The sequence below is a fragment of the Myripristis murdjan genome, chromosome 6, assembly GCF_902150065.1.
Source record: "Myripristis murdjan chromosome 6, fMyrMur1.1, whole genome shotgun sequence".
In the NCBI taxonomy this organism is placed as follows: domain Eukaryota; kingdom Metazoa; phylum Chordata; class Actinopteri; order Holocentriformes; family Holocentridae; genus Myripristis; species Myripristis murdjan.
In genome coordinates, this window is record NC_043985.1 from 13,322,477 (window position 1) to 13,344,483 (window position 22,007).

Here is a 22,007-nt window from a genome sequence, read left to right on the forward strand (position 1 = left end):
TAGAGTCAGATCTCCACCAGGCGTATCTCCCCTACTCCTGTGCTCGGACTTAGGCGAAAAACCAGCTGAGGAATTACCACTCAGCTGTGATATAAAACAGGTTTTTGAATCACCACAACCACGAGAGGTTCTTGATCATACAGTAATAACTGTGCAAAAAATATTAGGCTGATAGGCCAAGTAGTATGCAAGATTAGCTACAGACAGATACACACACAGACAGACACACATGACCAAATGCAATATAAATAAAGACTGACAATGTTGCAGGGTGCCAAGAGTGTCCTTATCATCAAAGTGCTCATTCATTTCTGGGAATAAAAACTAGTACTGTCCTGTACTACAGCAAGAACATGACTTTATAAACCCAGTGTTATTTTCCTGACACATCCCCCAGAGTCTGTTGCAACAAACCGATGCAATATCTCTGGAAACATTTTTAGTCTGAAACTGCTGGAGCATCAGCTCTTTATGGAAAACATTGTCAACACGTTGATCGACACAAAATACTACAGCTCCTGAAGCGAAGACCAACCCACGTCCTGTACACACATCACACAGCACATCACATCACAGGCTGTCCATCACGTCGACCTCATTCATAGAAGTTCAGCCGTGTCGTCACTCGGTGAGCCTGTGAAAGCTCATTCATACTGCAACCGGCTCATGTGCATGGAAGAGTCTTCTGTTTCACTCTTTCATATGTGTCTGTGTTTTAATCGATGTGACAGTTTTAACAGCACCTCTCCCTCTGACAAAGTGACATATTGCACGTGAAGTGCCTGTCAGCGTCATCATCCTCATCTACGAGGCCATATAATAAGGCGGTTTGCTTTTTATATCTAGCAGCAGCAACGGAGGACGAGGCAACACAATCATTAAAAGAACAAACTAACAAACAAAAAACAAACAAACTGCAGCCTGGAGGGAAACTCAAGAAATGAAAGTAAGTAGATTTTTTACCTGTCCAGAACTTAAAAATATTTCTCTGATAACTTTAATAGAAACATTGATAGAACCAAAATTAATATATAAATGAAGCAAACCTCTTTGAGATTTGATTGAATGAAAATGAAATTTTAAAAAATTAGATAAAAATGTCTTTTCTTATGCTTATCACCATCATCTAACAAAAGTAAATCTGTTATTGCAGAGTTCAACGATGACTCTTTCAGTCATGTTGCTGTTAGTGACATTGGTTTGCCATTCTTGGAGTGCGGCACAAGTGGGTGGAAGTTGTAAAAAAATATATATTTTAAGTTGATGTTTAATCTGGAATGTTTTTGAATATGACTATCAGATAGTGCCAATGTCTTCTCTGCACCTTTTCAGTGGAGAAACTGGACTCCCCAGGCAGTTTTATACCTGAAAGGAGCACGTAAGAGTCAATCTGTCCTCCTTAGTTTTTGTTTTTTTCTCATCTTAATCAAATCAGCAAATTAAAACTGTAGAAGTGACTGATTTGGAGTTGCATTTTGTAAATTTAAAGAAAAAAAAACAAACATCCACAGTTCATTCTAGTGACATAAAGAGTAGGATGCTGTGATTGTATGAATCTGTTACAGGGGGACACCGCTCAGCACTGGAGCACACTGGCAGGGAGGATTTACGTTTAGGTGAGTGAAATAGGCGAAGCCTCTCTGTCCTCTTATAACCCACATTAGTTTGAAACTGAAAACAAAAACAAAAAAACAAAAAACAAAAACAAAAACTAAAAACCCTAACCTGGGACAGGAAAGTTAGTTTACACTATGAACTGTACACCTAATACATGTTTGTTTGTTTTTTTAAACATCTATCTATATTTTCTCTGACAAAATAATTGCCTAAATAAGAGAAATATTCTCAAATAGCTCAAAAAGGTTTATAGGTAGATTTATTTGGAAATATGCTTATATCTCTTTAGAATCAGGTCGTAATACTCCATGCATACACTTTGCTGTATGGTTTTGGGTCACAACAAGTTTTTATCAATTTTATATGTCACTACATGTTTTGCTGTGTCCAAGTATTATTATGTGCTTGCCTTGAAAAGGCAACACATCTTATTATTATTATTATTATTATTATTATTTTCCTCTTGGAAGTGACACACAGTCAGAGCAGCGATGGACTGGGAATGTCTTTGGCTGCATCTCTTCTTCTGGAGCTTCTGCGGCAACTTGTAGAAGAAAGTAATGCACTAATTTAATACTTTAACAGATTTTTTTCTCCGCCTATATCTTTAATTTTTATTATTCTGTAAAGCACTTTCAATTGCCTTTGTGTGAAATATGCTATGTAAAACCATGCCTTGCCACTATCCATCTGCTTCTTTTTTTCAGGTAGAGACAACGCAGATCATCAGCATCACCAAGAAAAACACGTGTTGAATCTCAAGTATTTGTAATAATGTGCCTGTATTTTTCAGACCATGTATATACGATTCCCAGAGGTGACTTACACAGTGTTTTATGCTTGTTACAAATAATAAATGAAATAAATTAAAATCCAATTTTAAATTTATTGTTGGATTTCCTTAATTTAAATCTTTTGGCTGCCCTGATCCGTAAGTTGATGTGCAGTTTCTAGTGAATGGAAGGAACAAGAAAAAAAAAAAAAAAAAAAAACATGCATGCTGGCCCCGGGCGAAAAGTAACTCATTCACACCACAGCATAATTAACACCATGCTGAACACCATTCAGTCATACATCAACACCCAGTCCACACTTGGCTCACTGGGAGAAGTGGCCTCATCACTCTGATCAGGAGTGGCAGCTCCTACCAATCATGTTTGTGTCAAACTGAGGTCACCAGCTGAGGCAGGGTGGACCCATTTAAACTAATCTGCTTTAGTGTAGTTTTTTTTTTTAAATCTACCTTTTTATTTGCAGAATAGGCTTTATCCACCTGTTTTAGACTAGCAAACTTATGAGGTAATTAAGTATGCATAGTATATATTTGATATAGATTATGAGAGGATAAGTGCTAAGAAATTCCTCTCTGAAAATACAATTGTAACTAATTTTGGTGCCTGTTTGCCTCATGATCAACACACACAGTATTTCACTCACCTATTTATATTACTGATCTCCAGGAAAACATAAGAATGTCAAGTACATCTCACCAACTTTTGTTCCCCATATAAAATATATTTGCATTTGGATTTCCATATAAATCATGTACTACTATATGTCCATATTGTAAAAAAAAAAATATATCACATAGCCATTATGAGGGGAATAAACCAGCACAATGCAAGACAACATTCAGCCCATCCTCTTTTCCAGTGAAAGGCCCACAGACTTGGAATACCCTGCCTTCATAAATAAAACCATGAACTGATTTTAAAGCTTTGAAATATGTGGGTTTATATGGCATACATATTTTATTTTCCTTTTCCTGTTTCTTAACTGTTGTTTTGAGTCATGGTTGTTCATTTACTGTTTGTAGTGGTTGCTTGTCTATGTCTGTTTAATTGTCAGTCTCTATACCTGTATTTAAGTGCTGTATTATGAGTTTTATTTCTCAAAAGCCTAACCAGGAACGAGGTCAGCAAATTAGCCACGACTACAATCCTGTTCACATGTAACCCAATATAATGCCCAAGCATGGGTAGCACTATTTGTCAAATAAATAAATAAATAAATAAATAAATAAAATACAAATCAAACAAACATAAATGAAATGTGTTAGAATATGTCACATTCTCACATATGGATATATTTGTGTAACATAAGTTACAAATACATGGAAGTCACAAGCCATCAGTCATATATGTATGTTGAGCAAATATGAGTGCACATGTATGACCATAGATATGTTGTTTTCATAAATGCACATATACATCACCATATCTAGAGGGGGTATACTTTGGTTAATTTGGTTCATATATGACTATATGAAACATATATAGCACAATTTCTCTGGTAAGTTTACAATATGTTTATAAGCTGTCTGTGTGGTTAAAAACACAAAAGCCAGTCACTCTAGCTTAACTTAACAAATCGTTTCATTCATTAAATAATGCTGGATAAATAAACACATGCAATCCCCATTCAAGCACCAACAAACTTGCTTTATTACACATCAAAGCAACATGAGTGACACGTCGTCCTGTACTGCCACACAGTCAAGGACAGAGGAGTGAATTGTTTGATTTCACTCTGATGACTTCACATTTTGTCTCCTCTCCAGCAAGCAGCCGTGTGACTCCTAGCTAAATATCCAGTGCGCCTGTGAATCTACAGCAGTGTGAAGGTGTGTTAAAGTGTGTGAAGTGGTAGCTGTCTGGTATTTGGTGACTGCAGAGTAATAGGTGATGGGCTGCAGGAAGTGGCAGCCATGTCGCCCCCTGCTGTTAAGTTAGACGTCCTTCAGGTCCCTCTGGATGTCCCACAGTGTGCTGGCACTGCCCTGCAGCTGGGCCACCTCGGACTCTGTCAGGGTCATGTTGACCACGCTGGCCACACCCCCATTGTTCAGCACGCAGGGCAGACTCAGGTACACCTCCTCACCGATCCCGTACATGCCCTGCAAATCAAAAACAAAGCTCGTTGTCGACATCTGGAGGCACGTATGGAAAGAGATCTGTGCCATCACAGACCAGATTTCAGTTGTATGAGTTTGAATTTATCACACTCAGACTAGGTTTACACATCTGCAATGTTAACATTAAAATAAAAGATCAGTAACATCAGGTAACTGATAACACAAAAGATAATACAAAATAAAGATAAGATTAATTAAAAATAAAGACAAAAAATACACATTAAAAAGTTATAGCCTGGTTAAAAATATAGAATAATTAAGTTATAAAATTCAGACACTGTAAATTAAGACTTAGGCTACAAAATGGAGATGTACATATTTAATTTAGTAAACAAAAGATAAGAACTGTTTAATAGACAAATTCAAGATTTCAATATTTAATTTTTAGTTTTAAATATAACACTTCAGTTTCCCCATGCAGAAAACATTCAGTCTTCAGTCTTTTGTGTTCAGAGGCTTTTGTCAAGTAGCTGAATCTAAATTACAGAGACTGGATTTGAAATCGAACTTAAAATTTGGAGCCAGCAGTCACACTGACATTCATGGTGGCGTGGTGTGATGATGTATGCACAGACTGGACGAGTGAGTTTCAGTCTTTGTAAAATGGCCTTGAGAGTGAGTGTGTTTTTTGCAGGAGCCCTCACCTTTACCATGGTGGAGACAGGATGAATTCTGTTCATGTTCTTGATGAGGCTCTCTGTCAGGTCGGCTACACTGAGTCCAATGGCCCAGTTAGTGTAGCCCTTCAGTTTGATCACCTCGTAGGCACTGAAACACACACACACACACAAACACACTTTCAGGAATTGTGTTGGAAAATTATTTCACTTTGACCTGTGGATTATGGACTGTTTAAAGGTGCACTGTGCAAAATTGAGAGGGTCGTTGGGACTCCAATGTCAAAAAACATACAATGAGCATGTAATTTGATCTGTAAGGGTTATTTTTGACTTTGATCGAGCTAGGCTAATGACTCCCACAGATTTCAGGTCTGTGGGAACAAACCCATAATGCTACCCATAGGAACCAAACCACTGGATGTACAGAGGTGAAAATGGTAACAAATATTTTGTCTAAGTCTGGGAAAGAGTATTTTGCCCAAAATGTTGGGCAAATCAAAATACTCATTCTATCTTAAAAAACAAAACAAAAAAAAACAAAAACGTGTAGTATCGCCTGTAAGTAAACAGACATACAACTGCACGCTGGCTTACCTCTCCACCACCATCTTATGCGTTTCCTTCCAGTTTTCACTGTCGTCATCAGTGCCGATGTCTGGGTTTAATGTCTGCAGGTTGACTCCAGCTACATTAGTACCACTCCACACAGGCACTAAAACACACATTAACATCATCCATCAACCAACACCTTCCTTAAACCTCACACATTGCACAATTTCAGCCTTTTCAGTCACTCTTGTTAACATAGTAACACTCAAGAGATGAAGTCATGTCTGTTCAGCAGCATTTCTGCTCTCCGTGTGGAAGGGATTCAGTGTCTTGCTGAGTGACACTTCAACGGGGAGGATGCAGTTGAAGGACAAGCTCCCTGATGACTATTTTGCACAGGTATACACACACACCACTGGTGTCTCCATGTTCTCCCAGGATCCAGCCATTGAAGCTGCTGGGATGGATGCCCAGTTTGTCAGCGATCAGGAAGCGGAAGCGGGCGGAGTCCAGGTTGGTGCCGCTGCCGATGACACGGTGCATGGGAAGGCCGCTCAGTTTCCAGGTCACATAAGTCAGCACATCAACTGTTGAGGGGAAAGAGAGGTCAAGTTTGTATGAACAGTGTGTGTCTGTGCACGGACAGAGTGCCAGTGTGTGTTTAACAGTACCTGGGTTGGAAACCACAATGATGATGCAGTTGGGACTGTACTTGACGATCTGGGGGACGATGTGCTTGAAGATGTTGACGTTTCTCTGTACCAGGTTCAGCCGGCTCTCCCCTTCCTGTTGACGGACTCCAGCTGTCACCACCACGATGCGGGAGTTGGCTGTAACAGAGTAGTCTGAGGCGGAGAAAAGAGGAGTTGATTGATCTGAGTGGTTGACCAAGCAGTAGATACAGATGGAGAGGGAGAGCTAAGCTGAGGAAAACACACACTCTGTCTTGCTTGCACATTCCCATCCAAACCATGTATCTTTAGATGATCAGACTCAAATTTGATCATTTTCTTTTGTGTTTGTGTTACGAGAGCTGTGACTTAAGCTATAAGCAAAAAATCCTCATTGTAACAGGTTCAGTCTCATTTTCAGTCATAAATTATTGTTTCTCAAGTGAAAAAAATGTGCCAGTGGGACGAGATAATCTCCACTGACAATCCTAATCAACTTGTTCCTGGTTTTGTTTGAATCAAGTGTCAGTCATTTCCTTGATAGTAGTGATCTTAATTGCCTTATTATGCTGTGTTTCAACATCTAAATACTTATTCCTACAAGGCTTTGAACAAATAAAAATACACTGGAAACAAGTGGGATATCTCATTTCATCCCACAGGCAGATATCTCATTTCATCCCACAGGCAGATGTTTTTAAGAAAAAAAAAACATGATTTTACAGATCTTACAGATTTTTTTTTAGATCTTACAGTCGAGTCAGAGTTATAAACGTGCCTTTGTCTGCGACTATCTTGGGAGTTTTGAGGAAGAGGCTGCCGTGCTGCAGGTCCATCATTTCTCCTTTAAGCTTGTCCTCCATCACATCCACCAGGGCCAACTCATCAACCAATTCCTGCATACACACCAGGAGAGTTCATATGTCATCCTGGACAGAACTGCTTTGCTTAATTAATTCAACAATGTAGCTATTTCTGCAATGAGCTAACACTCGAGCAGTGGTTTGCTACTGGGGATGTCTCATCTTGGAATCAATCAGCTAATTCTACTACTATTACTGCAACTGCTGCTGCCACCTGGTTTCACTGTGAATGAAACGAACCCAGATTGAACTGCTATAATACAAGTTCTTCCCCCTTTTGTTTGCAATTAATATGCTCCTGACTTTGTCACAGACCTGCAACAAGGACAGTTGGTCAGTCAGACAGCAAGAGATCAGTAATCCGGTGTCAGTCTAGCAGACTAGATCCTGGGTATTACCTCTCCTGTGAAACCAGGAAGCAGGAAGGTAATTTAAGCAGGGGCAACAACACTGGGGCTCTCACCCTGAGCAGGATGCTGATCGCACAGGCCATGCCGACCTGGCCCACACCCACGACTGTCACTTTATTCCTGGGGGGCTCCTTGGGCCCGCTGAACATAGGAGTGATCAACTTCTGCAGAATTGAGGCCATTTTCAGTGCTGGAGGGTGAAAAGAGGAAGAGGATAGGGGAGGGAGGGAGGGAGGGAGGGAGAGAAGAGAATACCTGGTCAGGCAGAATGTCAGTCTCCGACAAATGACCAGCAGCTCGCAGACACAGTCAGGACAGACAGTGCTACATTCAGCTGAGACGGCTGAATAGTAAAAAAAAAAAAAAAAAAAGACAGGTCATAAATACTGCATTAAGAATGTAGCCTCTGATAGTCACTCAGAGTGTGGAGGGATTACAAACTCTGGCATTTAATTCATTAGCAGTGTGACTTCTCTCTGACATCCAGATCCATTATTTACACAGAAAAACAGTGAATCAGCCGGATCTGCCTCTGCAGAGTTCACCCTGAAAAGGCACTCGGCCACACTCAAAAAAAGCAACAGAATACTTGCATTGTTTGGCGATGCTCCGAGCGGCGAGATATAAATACCACCATGTAATCAGCATGGCAAACTGAAACAAAGCCTAAGGTGTGCTTCCACAGAGTTCAGTACCCCCCTGCATCCACAGCAGCACCTCCCAGACTTGCTGTTGTCGAGGCAGGTATCCTGTCAGCTGCAGCGCCAGCACGGTGCACATGTGACTCAGCCCCAGACTGAGGAGCTGTATGCACACAGCGCTGCTCCTCTTCCTCCTCCCCCAAATGGAGGATGGGAAGCTCTAATCGGATGCCCAACTTGACTGCCTGCCTGCAGACTGTTAAAGGAGTTACTGTAATCCTTTAACACTGCCTCCATCTGCTGCACCTGCACCCCAGATGAATATTAACCTTGTGCCCAGTAGGGTGTTATGAGAAAAATAAGTTGAAATGACTGCCATTATATTTGTAAAGTTTAGAATTAAGTTATCGTTCAATGATTTGCAATTCTGTTTGATTTATGAGAATGTAATGCATGTTACAACAATATTGTCAACATTAAATACAAAAAGGCAGGAATAAAGCCTGAATTATATATGATCCTATTCTCAATTCATTCAAAATTCAAAATATATCAAACATTTGGACATTGTTTTTATACTGCAGTGCATAATGCATGTAGCATTACATTACCTCTCCTGCTGTCCTCTGTGCAGGGGATTTATGGGCCTCTTGAAAGGGACAGTGCTGCACTGAATGCTAACTAGATTACATAGTATGTAGGCTAGTCGAGGCATTGTGAGGCGCTTTACAAGATTACAATACATGTCCTGGTGTTTTGAAATCCAAACCTGAAGCAAAGCGTGTTTCTGTGAAACAAAAATATCTGCAATAAGTAGCCGTGTCTTCTGGAATGCATCAGTCCTGCAGGGACTCTGAAGAGAAGTTCCCTGTAATAATGTTTGGGAAATTGTCCGTTCATTAGACCGGGGTGAAGCTGGATTACCCAGAGAAAGCAACCAGCTCCAGGCATGTGGCTAAAGACATGAGCGATTAATGCGATGACTTAGCCTGCAAGGTCGCAGGAGGTATTGATTGTTTTCGTGACGCTTAATATCGCATTTATGAACACACACGGCTACATGCATAACCCAGCAATTTAAATAAAGTCCAACAGCCCGTGTCTCCTTTCTCTCTGCAGGCGTTACACATGACACCCTGCAACGGCACCAAACGGCTGTGGCCAGCAAAGATAAGTCATCACTGAACTTGAGCGCAGACCATCTTCATTGAGACGTCTCATATTCAATCATCACCGTGTTGCATGAATAATATATGGCTGAGGATAACCAGTGTGCTCGGTGATGGCAGGATTTTAATTCCGGTAGGCTCTTTTATTGATGACACTTGAGTGTCAACGCTGTAATCTCGCAAAGCTTTATCAAAGTGTGCAATAACTCATCTGCAGAAGTCGACTGCAATATGACCAATCTAGCGCACCTCTAGGAAACCTTTCGCCTATAAATAAACATTTTTGATCATTATTTGTTCATTTCATTTGTGTGTAGGCTTTTTTTTTTTTTTTTTTTTTAACCTTTATCTCAATAATTATTTTGAGAGCCCTAAGAAAAGTCCCAGACATGACATGTGACAAAAATAACCTAAGCCACAGATATATTTGAACAGCTATTGGTCTTCATTACCTATTTGTTCTTCTTTCCCCTGATAATAAAAAGTGAGGCTTGTCCTTTGAATAATCAGATGAGAAAACAGTCGTGGCTCTGCACGCGTGTGCTGGAGAAAGCGTTCAAAACGGAAGTTGCTGCACACACACACACACACACACACACAGAATAACTCTCTAGTTGGGATTCCTACACTTCAGCTTTAAGAATTGTATGGTACAGCATTTTAAATTTAGCTGACATCCATTAAATGCAATAAAATAACAATTGATTCACCACTAAAATATATTTAATTTACATATTATTAGTGACGTTCAAAGGCCAACTAAAATGCTCAATATACAGAGGGGGTGCACAGAGCATGACGAGGCTGAGACTTAAACCAATGAGTGCAGAGGCCGAGCCTTGAGAATGGGGAGGCCGCAGCATTACTTCACCTGAACATACGTAATACTGAAGCAGGAAAACAGCCATAGAAATACCTTTCCCTAAATTCAGCTACATTTAAACCTGTGACACAAATACTACTCATCTCTCATATTTGCAAGTTTACATCACACACACACACAAATTTGCCCCACCTTCTTCCACTGCAAATGTATCCACAGTTGATTTGAAGCCACTGTTTTTCCCCTTTCCTTCACCACTATATTAAGACTTACCCTTGATGTGTTGTTCTATGTGCCTGCTCCTGTCCCTGCTGTGTTGTCGATCTGCTGCTGCCTACTGGATTTAATTGATTAAGCCTTTCCATCCCCTACAAAGTCTGTTTGACACTCCACCTCAGTCAGCTGGTACAAATGTTCACCTATAAGAAAACTGTTTCCCTTTGAAAAGAAAATACAAAAAGGAAAGCTCACTTAAAAGTCTAGAGACAGATTGTTCCACATGTTTTTTTTTTATTAGAGCAATCATCATAAGCTACAGTCTGGTGTTAAAACCTATTAGTGTTCAGTTCATCTTTCCTCCAAATCTCACTTGTCCCCTAGTTTCACAGTTTTGGCAAGTCTGACCGCAGGCCCGGGACAGGTGGGTGGCAGGTCAGCTTTGATTGTAACAGACACAGAACTGAGATGGTTGTTAAGGCTGCGTGAAATGTGAGGTTAAGGCCACATGTCTCAGTCAGTCAGTCCCAGCTTCTTCTTCAGGGACTCAGGCATCTCTGGTGGAGGGGGGCGGGGCAGGCGGAAGTACACTTTCACTGAGTCATAGATGAACCACTGCAGGGCGGTCAGGGTGCCGATCATGATGATACGAGCCACCAGACCCTTCCACACACCTGGATTCAGATAAAGGAAAAGGGGTTACATCCATGATAAACAGCCTTCTTATTGGCTAGTGGCCTTTAGCTTTTGGCCAGTGTGTGCATAACAAGTATATCACTCTGTAGCTGAACAATGTTCTTTATGATAAGAAACAGCTCAATAAATGCAATGAGGTTTATGGCAATCCTAACTGCTCTTTAACCAAACTGCATGATGGTTTGTGTACTTGTCCAAAAATTTTCAGTACATTGTTTAATATTGGGATTACAGATGTAAATTACAATGAATTGTCTTGGTTACAGGAAACAGAACTATTCTATTGCACTTTGTACCCTAGCATATTAATTCACTTTTACATATTTTCACTTTTTTCATTGCAGTATTTCTCAAATTTGCACCAGTAAAGGACATCATCTAGGAACATGAGCCTTAATTACATTATTATAACATTTATAATATTTTCACATTCAGATTTTGAAGGATTTTTCTCTAACATTTTAGGCGGTTGCAGTCTGTTCCCCTTTTTTTATTGCTACATTTTTCCAGAGATGGATTATGTCTGATTTCTTCCCACCACCAGTGTGTGAACTTGATACACCATAACGATTATTTTAGGATAAATAAAAATATAAAGTCCTAGTCCTGTATCTAGTCCTGTCATCCACCTCTTAAAATTGCACATTTACCCAGTTTGTAATTCTGAAAGTCTTATCTCCAATTCACTGTGCAACCTTCCCAGTTCATCCGGGTTTGCAAATAAATGTTTGCTTCCAAGCCTTTCTGCTCTGGTTGCTGCCTGATAAGGGGTCAGAGCAGTGTTTAGGCTGCTCACACACACCAACAACTCAGGCACCTCCGACTGTACAGCCAGAAAGCTGCTGGGGGCCTCTGAGCTGCTGCAGCACAGAATGGCTTGATCTAAGGAGTGTGTCTGATTCACATATTTTTTACTGCAGGGCGGGGGCTTCAAAATGACAACTGTACTCACCCATGGGTCCCAGCTTCTTGAGCACACCGACGGCCGTGCTGCCTTTCTCCTTGTTGAGCACAGACACAACTGAGTCCGCAGGGTGAGACACAATTGCACAGAACACACCAGCTGCAGGAGAAAAAAGACAAGCAGAAAAGACACAGACACCTTATTATCACTATATCACTGTACTATACAAACTGTTAAAGTATGTACATATGGGCTATAACTTGACTATCCTGTCATCTAGTCCTGTCATCCACCTCTGATTTGGTGGAGGTTCCTCCCTGACCCAAGCTACATAAAAAAGCCTCTGAAATAGACAATGGGATTTTATTTTCTTTGCACATTTTATTTATTACTTTAATTATATCTTTTTTTGGTAAGTGTGTCCTATGGTCTAATGCTATTTAATAACCTTTTCTACACTGGCAAGAATTTAACAATATTGTGGAACCACTCTATAATAGTAATTTTGCGTGAAAATTGTCAAAACTGAGGAGAGTCAGATTTGAAAACCTCTATTAGTAAAACCTCCTGATGACTACAGTCAACTCTTTCAACATCAAGTGCAAAATGTGATGCGTGTCAGACTAAAAAAATGCACACATACCGATGTATCCAGCCACAAAGGTGACCACCAGCTGCTCAGGCTTGCTGCACTCGCTGCGGGGTTTAGGCACGACGTACTTGTACAGCATCTCCACTGTTCTCTCAAAGCAGGCAAACTTCATCATGGTGTAAGGGATCTGCCTCATCCACAGAGGAACCACACCTTTGTAGAAACTGCAGAAAGAAGCAAACAGGAAATGTTTAATCTGAATGAAAAAAACAACACTACTTATCAGTTGGGTATGGTGTCTGCTCTGAAGTTATTCCTGTCTGTTTAGTGGCCAGGGAACGGCCAGTACAGCATTTACACAACACTACTCCTGCTTCAAGGCAGAAAGTTGCATATTAGTGCTTTAAGACCACAGGTTCTAACAAGAACTGTACATGCATGCATATGTACATGTATGATCCAACCCAAAACATATCTCACAAGCCTGCTAAATCAAATGGAAATAAAAAAAAACAATTGCAGATGGTTTTGCTTGTGTTTTAGTTACCCTGGAGCATTTAGGATATTTCTTTTCTCATGTTAAAAATTATGTTCAGTTATGTTCAAGAGGGGACGAAATACTCACGCCCACATTCCCTCCTCGGCATACATCTTGGGAGCGCACTCTCTGAGGGTGTTGGCATAACCAGGTTGTGTCTGGATCCGCACCTTGCATGCCTCCATGGGAGCGAGGGCAATGTCAGCAAAGAACTCTGCACTGGCCGAGGCAGCCAGGTAGAGTGACGTCCTCCACAGGTAGGTATTTTCCTGGTTGTTGCACACAGGGCAGTATGAAGAGGGAAATCAGAGAGAAATCAGTAGATTTCATTTATAGCAACATTAAAACACTTAAATTGCTACATACAACTCAGTAAATTTACATTTGTTTCTTCTCATATCCCTCTGAGATAAACCAAAGTCAGACATCAAAAGGGGCTCTGTGCAAATATGCCTTTGTAGGTTCCTAAAATACCCATTAATTTAAAGTGAGAGTGGGTGAGAAAAACAGAGCAGTTTTTATTCATAAAATAAATGCTAGCATGCAGCTTGAAGCAGTAGCAACTGTTGGCGAGCAGTAGGAAAAAAAATGCCAACCCCAAACAAACAAGAAATATAACATGTAATTTAAAAAAAATGAAGTCAACAACAGAGAAGTGTGAGATGGACTGGTTGGAACCACAGTCGAGAACCCAAAATCATTCTCTTCTGTAATGCCAGCCTTAAGGGTCTAACAGAGGGAAAGAATAGCAGGATGTATGGGATATTACCATTTAAAATAAAACAAACACAAATAGTGCAAATTGGGTGTTTATTGGCCAGTATGAAATATAAAAAAAATTGCCCTTGAAAAAGACCAAACCCCCGTAAACAAACAAAAAAGTGTATAGCTGAGGTGTCACAGCACAGAGCAGTGTGCTTGTGTAGGTAGGGGATTAAATGTTAAATTCAGGGACATTTTGGCAGGAACTGACACATTGTTAAACCAGTTACCTTCTACATATTGTATGGGCCAGACGGCCCATACAAGGAGGAGCAGCCTACTTTGGCCCAATGTTGAACAGTGCTTACCTCTCCAAGAATGTCACTGTAGAAGATCTTGAACACCTCGTAGAAGCCAAACTTGCACAGGCCCTGCATGGAGTAGCCGATGAAAGTGGGTGCCCAACCCTTTGCAAGCCCTCGGACCCCATCCTCTTTCACTGTGACAGAGAAGCCATTGAAGATGCTCTTGTACTTGTCAGGGTTCACCTGAGGCAGAAGAACAGCACAAGGAGTTCATGACTACACTCATTTGAAAAAACATAATTGTGTGATTGTAATCTAGTTTGTTAGCAGAGGTCAAATACAGACCTGCAGACGACACTTGACCAGATCAAGGGGCACGACAGCTGTGTGTGTTATTCCACAGCTAAGGATGCCTCCGAAGCCGCACAAGGCGTAGTATTTCATAGAGCCAAACTCACAGCTCACATCAGAATCTGCAGCACATAAGACAAGATACTTCACATCACACCATTAGCCTACTGTACATCAAGCCATGCTGGAGTGTCAGTGGTGCAAATACAAGTCATATGTTGACTGATAAAATGTTCTGTCCACCTCACAACATTGTGGAGAGCTCTTAAAAAAAGTTACCTAGATTGCAGGATGCAGACTAATTACTTAGTGAACTTAGATCAACTACAGCAGTGTAGTAAAATCTAACTCAGCTGCACACTTTAGGCTGTTTTGGTCTTGGGACATTCAGTAAAAAAGCAAAAGGTTAATCCACTGTTTGTTTTCCCCCATTCTTCACCACTAGTGTTAGTGATCAAAATCAAACTTCAAACAGGTTTATAAATCAGTAGCTTTGGTTGAGATCAAAGTGCAACCAAAAAGCAGACTGCCATGCCATGATGGGACCCCCAGATGAGGCCACAGACGTGCACTCTGCAGTTCACCAAGTCAAGGGGGGCACCACAGCACCGGATCCCATTGCAGTCACAGATGATAAAAGTATTTCATCAGTCCATTTCCCTCTGGTGTAAACACAAGGAAGTACTGTGTCAGATTTGATTTACCCTAACATTAGGCAATACTACAACTCTCTTCTTGCTCAACACCTGAATGAGAGAGCAATGTGACTGCCACATCACAAGACATCATTGAGCAACATTTAAACATTCACCGATTTGAACTTTTCTTGTGAGAAGGGTAAATTTGATTACCGGGCACTGCAGCAGCTGCCAGTCTGCGGTGGTGCCCTCCATGATGCGCCATGACCTGCCCGGGCTCCTCCACCTTCTGTAGGGAGAACAGCGGGGCGCTGAAGGGGTTCACCCGGGCCAGCTGGGTCAGCGTACTGGGATACATTGTCCGACTCCGGGCTCAGCTATACGGGGGAGACATTGAAAAATAACCATCCATCAGTTTCAATCCAAATCTACACTCGCTTATCCTAGTAAAACATCTCCAATGGCTGAACGGCTACAGGCTAAGAGCCACTAACCCAGGTGTCATTTGTTTTAGCAGGTTGGCTGGCTAACTATGCTAACGTTAGTCATAATGTGGAGTTACTGTTCCCAAAATCCTCCAGAACCAGTCAAAAACTGGTTTATTCTTCATCAATCGACCACTGGCGGCATATATATTAAGATATCCTCGTTGCGGTCAATTATGAGGAAGAACAAGGGCTCTCTACTTACTTTTAATACTTAGTTTTAACGTTGAAATATGGCTCATCCGCCGCTCTGGGCTTCCGCCGGCGAAAAGGAAAAAATGTAGGGAAAAGGCACGTTGACTGACAACGCGTCGTGGTGTTTGATTTCATATTGATATGATCCCTCTGGCGCCCCGGACGCCATTGTTTCCGACTTTAAAACTGTTCCAGCCCGAGAACTCCGCCCGCCGTGGCTGCGGCGGAATATGTAAACCATCGCACTCCTGCCGAATATTCATTTCAGTGTAGAAAAATAAAGCAAACATGAGCAGATGCGAATAACTAACATGATCTCTCTTGTGCTAGTCTGTCAGTCTCTTTTCAGGTCTACCCCGTATTGACTGCACAGTAGTTTCCTTCGAGTTTGTTTGTCGTGTTTATTTTAGCTATTTGTTTATTATTTTTATTGGGTGTATCTTTATACTTCACCACCGTTTTTAACATTTCCAAGTCAGCGTTACAGAAAGACACCATGGCAAAACATCTGGCAATCACCAAGTTTATTTCATGATATACTGTCTACATTATCATAAATAAAACAGATTAAAAATCCTTACCCACATAACCCCTAGCATTTCTGTCCATTGTTGGAGAGCTGCCTGATGAAAGACCAAATCATGTTTTTTTTAAGTAAACAATGTTCAGATTAAGATACAGTATCACTTGCATGTTTCACATATTGCTTTCAAATATTACCATAAAATGTGCTATAAAAAGGTGAATGCACCACATTAGAAAAATATCAAAATAGAAACAAATATGCCCGTGTTTTTTTTTTTTTTTTTGTCTCCACACCACCTCCACAGAATGCACCCTTGATACACCCAGAGGAGGTTTACTTCCAGTGGGTAAACAACCCCATTCACAGTCTCCTGCAATATCTTAATTGTTGTAATTTACACAGGCAGGAGTAGTTGAGTTAAAAAGAGAGTTAAGACGAATAGAGTAACTGTTCCAAAAGGATTTAAGCTACTTCCTTCATTAAGTCTTTTTTCCATATCAGTGGTGTACGGAAACATGCAGTCAAGAGAGGTGGGCTATGTGGGTGCACTGCAACAGCCAGTCCTGCAGAGGGGACTGAAGGATCAGAAATCTAACAGGAAAAGAAAAAAAAAAAAAAAAAAAGAAAAGAAAGAAAACACAACAGAGCACTAAAACCCAAAGCATGTAAAACTCACATGGGCACGCTGGTAGGGCTGGACAGTGAATCACCTATAAGCATACGCTGCAATTTTAGCTTGCTCAGTTAGTAACTGTCAAACAATGGTGGATCAGAAAAACTGAAAAACTTCATTTCATTTAGAACATCCACTGTATTTGAAAAACAGCGAAGATGTTCATACAGGATGCAAAGAGTGCAGTAAAATTTTCTTCCTGAAGCTACAAACAGTAATAATCAGGATCAGAATACAGAGCAAAATGGCTAGAATTAACATTTTAGCCATAATTGTAAAGCCCTCTGCACTGGGTTTTCAAGCAGTTATCAGCCACTGAAAACAAAAACAAAAAACAGTTTTCTATCTTGACTTGAAAATAGGCTGATTTTCCTCATACAGTGATGTGACCTGATTACACCACGTGTCTCCTCCCAGCACAGATCACATTAACTTAGAGCGGAATTGACCTGAGCACCATAAAAATAATGAGACATTCTACCTAGCTCTATAACTACAGTGTATTTTTTATTTATTCATGGAGAAATACATGTAGACAGTTTTGTTATTAGTATTTTGTGCTTTATAATGGGAGGGCACTAAGTGCTAACAGTGTCCAGGCACTTCACCATCAGAAAAACACCTGGCACAGAGCAACAGAAACTATGTCCTTCAAAAACTCTAATCATGCATGGATAGCTGTCCTCTCCATTCTGCACTCAGTTCTACATGTAAGGGTTAAATACACACAAAGACACAAACAATTCACAGATTAAAAACAACATTAAAATGAGTCTCTTCAGACTGCCACAAAAAAGGTGTTATCCAGAAGCTGTAGTTTGAGGAGACCTCCCTTTTGTTGTGGGAGGGAAGCTGGAACAAGAAACGGGAGAGTGTACAGTTCCCAATCAAAACTGCGTCCTTCATTCAATTTTGTATCAAAAGAAGAGGTGATCTGAGTTTGCTGCTCGGGTTGTGGTGTGCTGTGGCAGATGGCAGGGTGTGGCATGGGCATGGCGTGGGACGGCTGAGGGTCCTTACTTGCCAGTGCTCTCTGTGGCATCCTTGCTGCTGATGCCCAGGTAGGTGGCTGCGCTGTCCACAAGGCCCTGGAGAGGGACGACAACGCTGTCCACGAGGCCTCTGAGAGTGTCGATCTGAGCGGCATCCAGGTTCTCATAGGCGTAATACAGAGAGCCGGCCACCACGACCAGGAGCAGCAGCTTGAGCAGCACAGACAGGAAGCCTCGTCTGGTCGGTGCCTTGCTCGCGGATGTTGTGCTGCTGACTCGGGAGACAGACTCTGAGTAGGAGCGGGTCTCGGTGCGGACGCTTCGCGTCAGCTTTGACTCGTCCAACCAGTACTCACTGGGCTGGAGTGGTCGACCAGCCGCCCCTCGGATTGGCCGTCGGCAGGTTGCACTGTGGACAGAAAAACGGAATATGAATAAAAGATTAAAAAAATAAAATAAATAAAAACTCAAGTTTTACTGTTATGTTTATCTACATAATGTTAATGATGTTAATCTGTAAGGTGTTGCAAAAAACCCAATATTTATCTACATGCTGCTTTGATGTTCTAGACAAAACATTTTTTGTTTGTGTTTTTGTGTTGTTTTCTAACTACTCTATTCCACTGATTCAATTTGGACAATTAGAATTTAAAAACAAAATTAAAAGGAGTATTCAACTATAAAACACATTAACACTACTTGAACACAAATATGCCCATTTTACCATGTGGCTATGGTGCAGAGGCACAATCTAAGAAACTACAGGGGGCAGTGTCTTACATTTAAGTTTTTTTTAGTCTTATTAAAAGACAAATGAAAAAAGATAAAATGTGCACTAACAATAGCACTAACCTTAAAAATGCTCCATCTGATCTGAAAGCAGTCATGTTCAGTAATGGGCAAAAATCAAACAATCAAAAAACAAACAAAAAAACAATAACAACAAAAACAAAAACAAAGATAGAAAAGCTATGTTTAAGTGTTACCTGATGCCTGTCGGTGTGCTAATTTCATTTGCGAGGATATCTTCAACAACACTCTCACTGGTCTTCTTGGGGGTCTGGTCACCACTAGAAAGCTTTTCCTCCACCACCTATCAACGAGTTGCCAAAAAAAGTTAAGATACTGTGACTTCTTGCAGAGAAGTTTACACAGGCTGGCTCTGGATCGCTGGGTTTAGGGTAGAATGTGTCTCACCTTGGCTTGTCGTCTGCTGCTGGTCCTAACAGTGACAGGAGTTTTCCCTCGGCTCCGCACAGGCTTCTCCACGACAGGAACCGGCTCTGGTTCAGGAGCAGCTATCTCCTCTGAGAAACAGTGGAAGTGCAAACATAAGAGTGAAAAACAATGGTTTCAGTAGATTTTTTATGTTACTTATGGCACTGTTTTCCAGCACTTGACTGGGTCCCAAAAATGTGTTACATCAAGAAGTGTTGCCAAAGCCAGTTCTTGCTGCAGTGACAATGGTGCAGAGAGAAATTCTTTGCCATAATAACATATTCAGGATTACCGGTTTCCGTAAGTCCAGTAAAATTTCAAATCATGGCCATTTATATGTGCTAAGAGCTCACCATCTTCCTTGTCACTGTACTGGTCAGAGTTTGTGTTGCCATTCTGGTTGGTGTCTGCCTTGGTCAGAGCTGTGACTTCTGTGGTAGCTTCAGGCTCAGTGGGAGTTTCAGCAGGAGTCTGGTCCAAAAGCTTCTGCAGCTTCTTCTCATACAACTTACGGGTAGAGGCTGAATGGAGGTGGTCACAGCGGTGAGAAAAGAGTAGATAAAATATTGATTTTCAAACATCCATCATCCATCATACTAAGTGGCGGCTAAGTTTATGTTAAGCACTAGTTATAGAAATGATAACCAACAAATTACTGTATACATATACTTTTTAAGGGATGGAAAGCACACATTTCAAGACTTTCTCACGGTTTTTTGTGTACAAGTCATTTTTGCCTTACCCACAATGGGTCCTGAATCCACACCATGCTTTGCCAACTGTTGTTTTAAATCTTCATCAGTGAGATCTGTCACTTCTACTTCTTCTGTGCGAGGCTTGTCGGTCTTTCTGGTAGCTTTCTGCAAAGGGATTATATGAATCATTATAACAACTGCTTGAACAAACCATTCATAAATAGAGCTACATTTATCAGTCCATTCAAACGGTAAGAAGCATCTATTTGCGCCCATCACTGGTAACAAATCAGACCATATGGCCGATTTAAATACATTTTGGTAACTAAATATGAACTTACTCTCCCGGAGCGACTTTTGTTGGAGATCACGGGGGCGGGCAACTCTTCGTCGCTGGAAAATGTGTCCGGAGGTGGACTTTTCTTGTTGTTAAGAATGGTCAAGTTTTTCAGATACAGCTGGACGTACACTTCCTTTTTATGTTCTCCGCTGGGAAGTGGCACATTGTTCGCCGTGAGCTCGTTTTTGAGCTTATCTTTCGTGAGTACCGACGGATCTTCGAGGAATTCTGCCATGTTTGTTGGACTAAAATAGCTTGTATTTATCTTTTTTTGCTCGAAGCTAACGGATATTAGCAAGTTGGCTCACCGGCTACAAACAACAACACCGAGAACGTGACTGAATAGCGCTGTTGTCAAGCGGGACTGGCGCCTACTCGCTGGCAATTCAGCTAGCAGGACAGAAAAATATATCAACAAAATAAATGCCCCGTTTTGTCTCCTAGCCCTGCCGTTTGGATATTTTCAGATGTGTTTTTTCGAAATAAGATTCGCGAGCACACTGCGAATGAAAACTATGCAATTTTTACAAAATAACAAGCTACCAAAATGATTGAATTAGCTTTAGCTTCAAACCGGTCCACTTGCCACTGTCTGTCCGCGGTCGCATCAGGGCCAAACAACAACCACGCACGCTATTGGCCCGAAGACTCCAACAAACTCAAATCTGATTGGTCTGCTATGAATGGAACACTCGCTGGCAGCCGCCACAAAGAAACCGCAGGCTGAGATGCAGCTTTACATAAATCCTGGCATGGTCGTTTTCGTCTTAAAAGAGCTGCAAGATTATGATCACTCTTATTGGTAAACAAGTGTCAATTTAAATAACCAGACCGAGTCACACCAAATGATCAGGGAACCATTACTACCGCATCCTAATAAAATAATTACAAGCGTCCATACGGCAGGTGTTTACGTAGCCAATAGCATGCTATACGTACGATTTCTGCCTCATCTGCAGATCATGCATGTTAATTGCCTCTAATTAGCGACAGTCCTGATATCCAGACAGCTGAAATGGGTTTGCAAATTACATAATGTGACAGAGAGCGTTATCCCATTTAGGTGAAGTCTGTTTCTGCGGCACAAGAGGGCAGCATCAACCACTTCATTAAGAGAGAAACCACAGGGAGGCTTATTAGAGGTTTATTTCATGGTGTAAGAACAAGGACAAAAGGTGGTACAACTGTAACATGCTTCCTATTCAAGCCTATAGGCATAGCTGTGCAGCAGAAATTCCTCACGCACACACACCTCCAGAGATGTCAGTCTCTGACCACACTGTCTGCTGTCTACTCTTGAATCTCTGGGCATGCCAGTCTATAACTCTGCGGTGAGGGCCCTATATGCTGCCTGGAGGACAGTGGTTTGAGGTGGCAGTGTGGCTCCCCCACCTGTCCTTCAGACTTGCCTCTCCAGGGCTTTCTGGGATGCTGCTGTAGAAACCAAGCAATTGATCCCCACCTCAACTCCAAACCACACTATAACAGCACTTGAAGTATAGTTCAGGTTTTCCACGGTGGATTTGCCAATAGAGTGTAAGCGTAAAAATGTTGAGCCCTTGAGAAACACCTCTTAAGCTTTCTTTGTATGTAATTTATACAGAAAATAAGGCACGGGCCAAGAATCATAGAGAGTGCTTCTTTAAGCATAACAGTCATGGCCT

The 22,007-nt window shown here is 41.3% G+C and overlaps 3 protein-coding genes, 1 long non-coding RNA gene and 1 other non-coding gene across 11 annotated transcripts; 1 reads left to right on the forward strand and 4 right to left on the reverse strand.

Moving 5' to 3' along the window:
* The first annotated feature begins 644 nt into the window (after window positions 1-644).
* LOC115361099 (uncharacterized) lies at window positions 645-1,417 on the forward strand. Its single transcript, XR_003928378.1, has 3 exons — window positions 645-946; window positions 1,154-1,225; window positions 1,333-1,417. It is a non-coding gene; the product is annotated as an uncharacterized LOC115361099 (long non-coding RNA).
* Window positions 1,418-3,479: 2,062 nt separating this feature from the next.
* Window positions 3,480-10,630, reverse strand: ldhbb (lactate dehydrogenase Bb). 6 transcript variants are annotated; one of them, XM_030053114.1, is made up of 8 exons: window positions 10,551-10,630; window positions 7,698-7,834; window positions 7,150-7,267; window positions 6,372-6,545; window positions 6,114-6,287; window positions 5,746-5,863; window positions 5,176-5,299; window positions 3,480-4,513 (listed from the first exon to the last, which is right to left on the reverse strand). In XM_030053114.1, exons 2-8 carry the CDS (start codon window positions 7,824-7,826, stop codon window positions 4,346-4,348), a joined length of 1,005 nt encoding a protein of 334 aa, XP_029908974.1. In that variant the 5' UTR covers window positions 7,827-7,834; window positions 10,551-10,630; the 3' UTR covers window positions 3,480-4,345. The 6 variants fall into 6 exon arrangements, with proteins under 6 accessions (XP_029908974.1, XP_029908976.1, XP_029908975.1 ...); XM_030053116.1 differs by having other exon boundaries at window positions 10,470-10,590; XM_030053115.1 differs by lacking the exon at window positions 10,551-10,630 and adding an exon at window positions 9,907-10,036.
* Window positions 10,631-10,777: 147 nt separating this feature from the next.
* Window positions 10,778-16,068, reverse strand: LOC115360292 (phosphate carrier protein, mitochondrial-like). 2 transcript variants are annotated; one of them, XM_030053111.1, is made up of 8 exons: window positions 15,910-16,068; window positions 15,433-15,596; window positions 14,576-14,703; window positions 14,294-14,473; window positions 13,311-13,492; window positions 12,737-12,909; window positions 12,142-12,252; window positions 10,778-11,167 (listed from the first exon to the last, which is right to left on the reverse strand). In XM_030053111.1, exons 2-8 carry the CDS (start codon window positions 15,575-15,577, stop codon window positions 11,007-11,009), a joined length of 1,080 nt encoding a protein of 359 aa, XP_029908971.1. In that variant the 5' UTR covers window positions 15,578-15,596; window positions 15,910-16,068; the 3' UTR covers window positions 10,778-11,006. The 2 variants fall into 2 exon arrangements, with proteins under 2 accessions (XP_029908971.1, XP_029908972.1); XM_030053112.1 differs by lacking the exon at window positions 15,910-16,068 and adding an exon at window positions 15,714-15,842.
* On the reverse strand, window positions 11,968-12,085 carry LOC115361344 (small nucleolar RNA SNORA53). Its single transcript, XR_003928416.1, has one exon. It is a non-coding gene; the product is annotated as a small nucleolar RNA SNORA53 (small nucleolar RNA).
* A 340-nt stretch (window positions 16,069-16,408) lies between the features above and the next one.
* Window positions 16,409-21,272, reverse strand: tmpob (thymopoietin b). Its single transcript, XM_030053760.1, has 6 exons — window positions 20,345-21,272; window positions 20,051-20,168; window positions 19,662-19,829; window positions 19,288-19,397; window positions 19,077-19,183; window positions 16,409-18,499 (listed from the first exon to the last, which is right to left on the reverse strand). The coding sequence occupies exons 1-6, from the start codon at window positions 20,576-20,578 to the stop codon at window positions 18,115-18,117; spliced, it is 1,122 nt and encodes a 373-aa protein (XP_029909620.1). The 5' UTR covers window positions 20,579-21,272; the 3' UTR covers window positions 16,409-18,114.
* Between the last annotated feature and the right edge of the window lie 735 nt (window positions 21,273-22,007).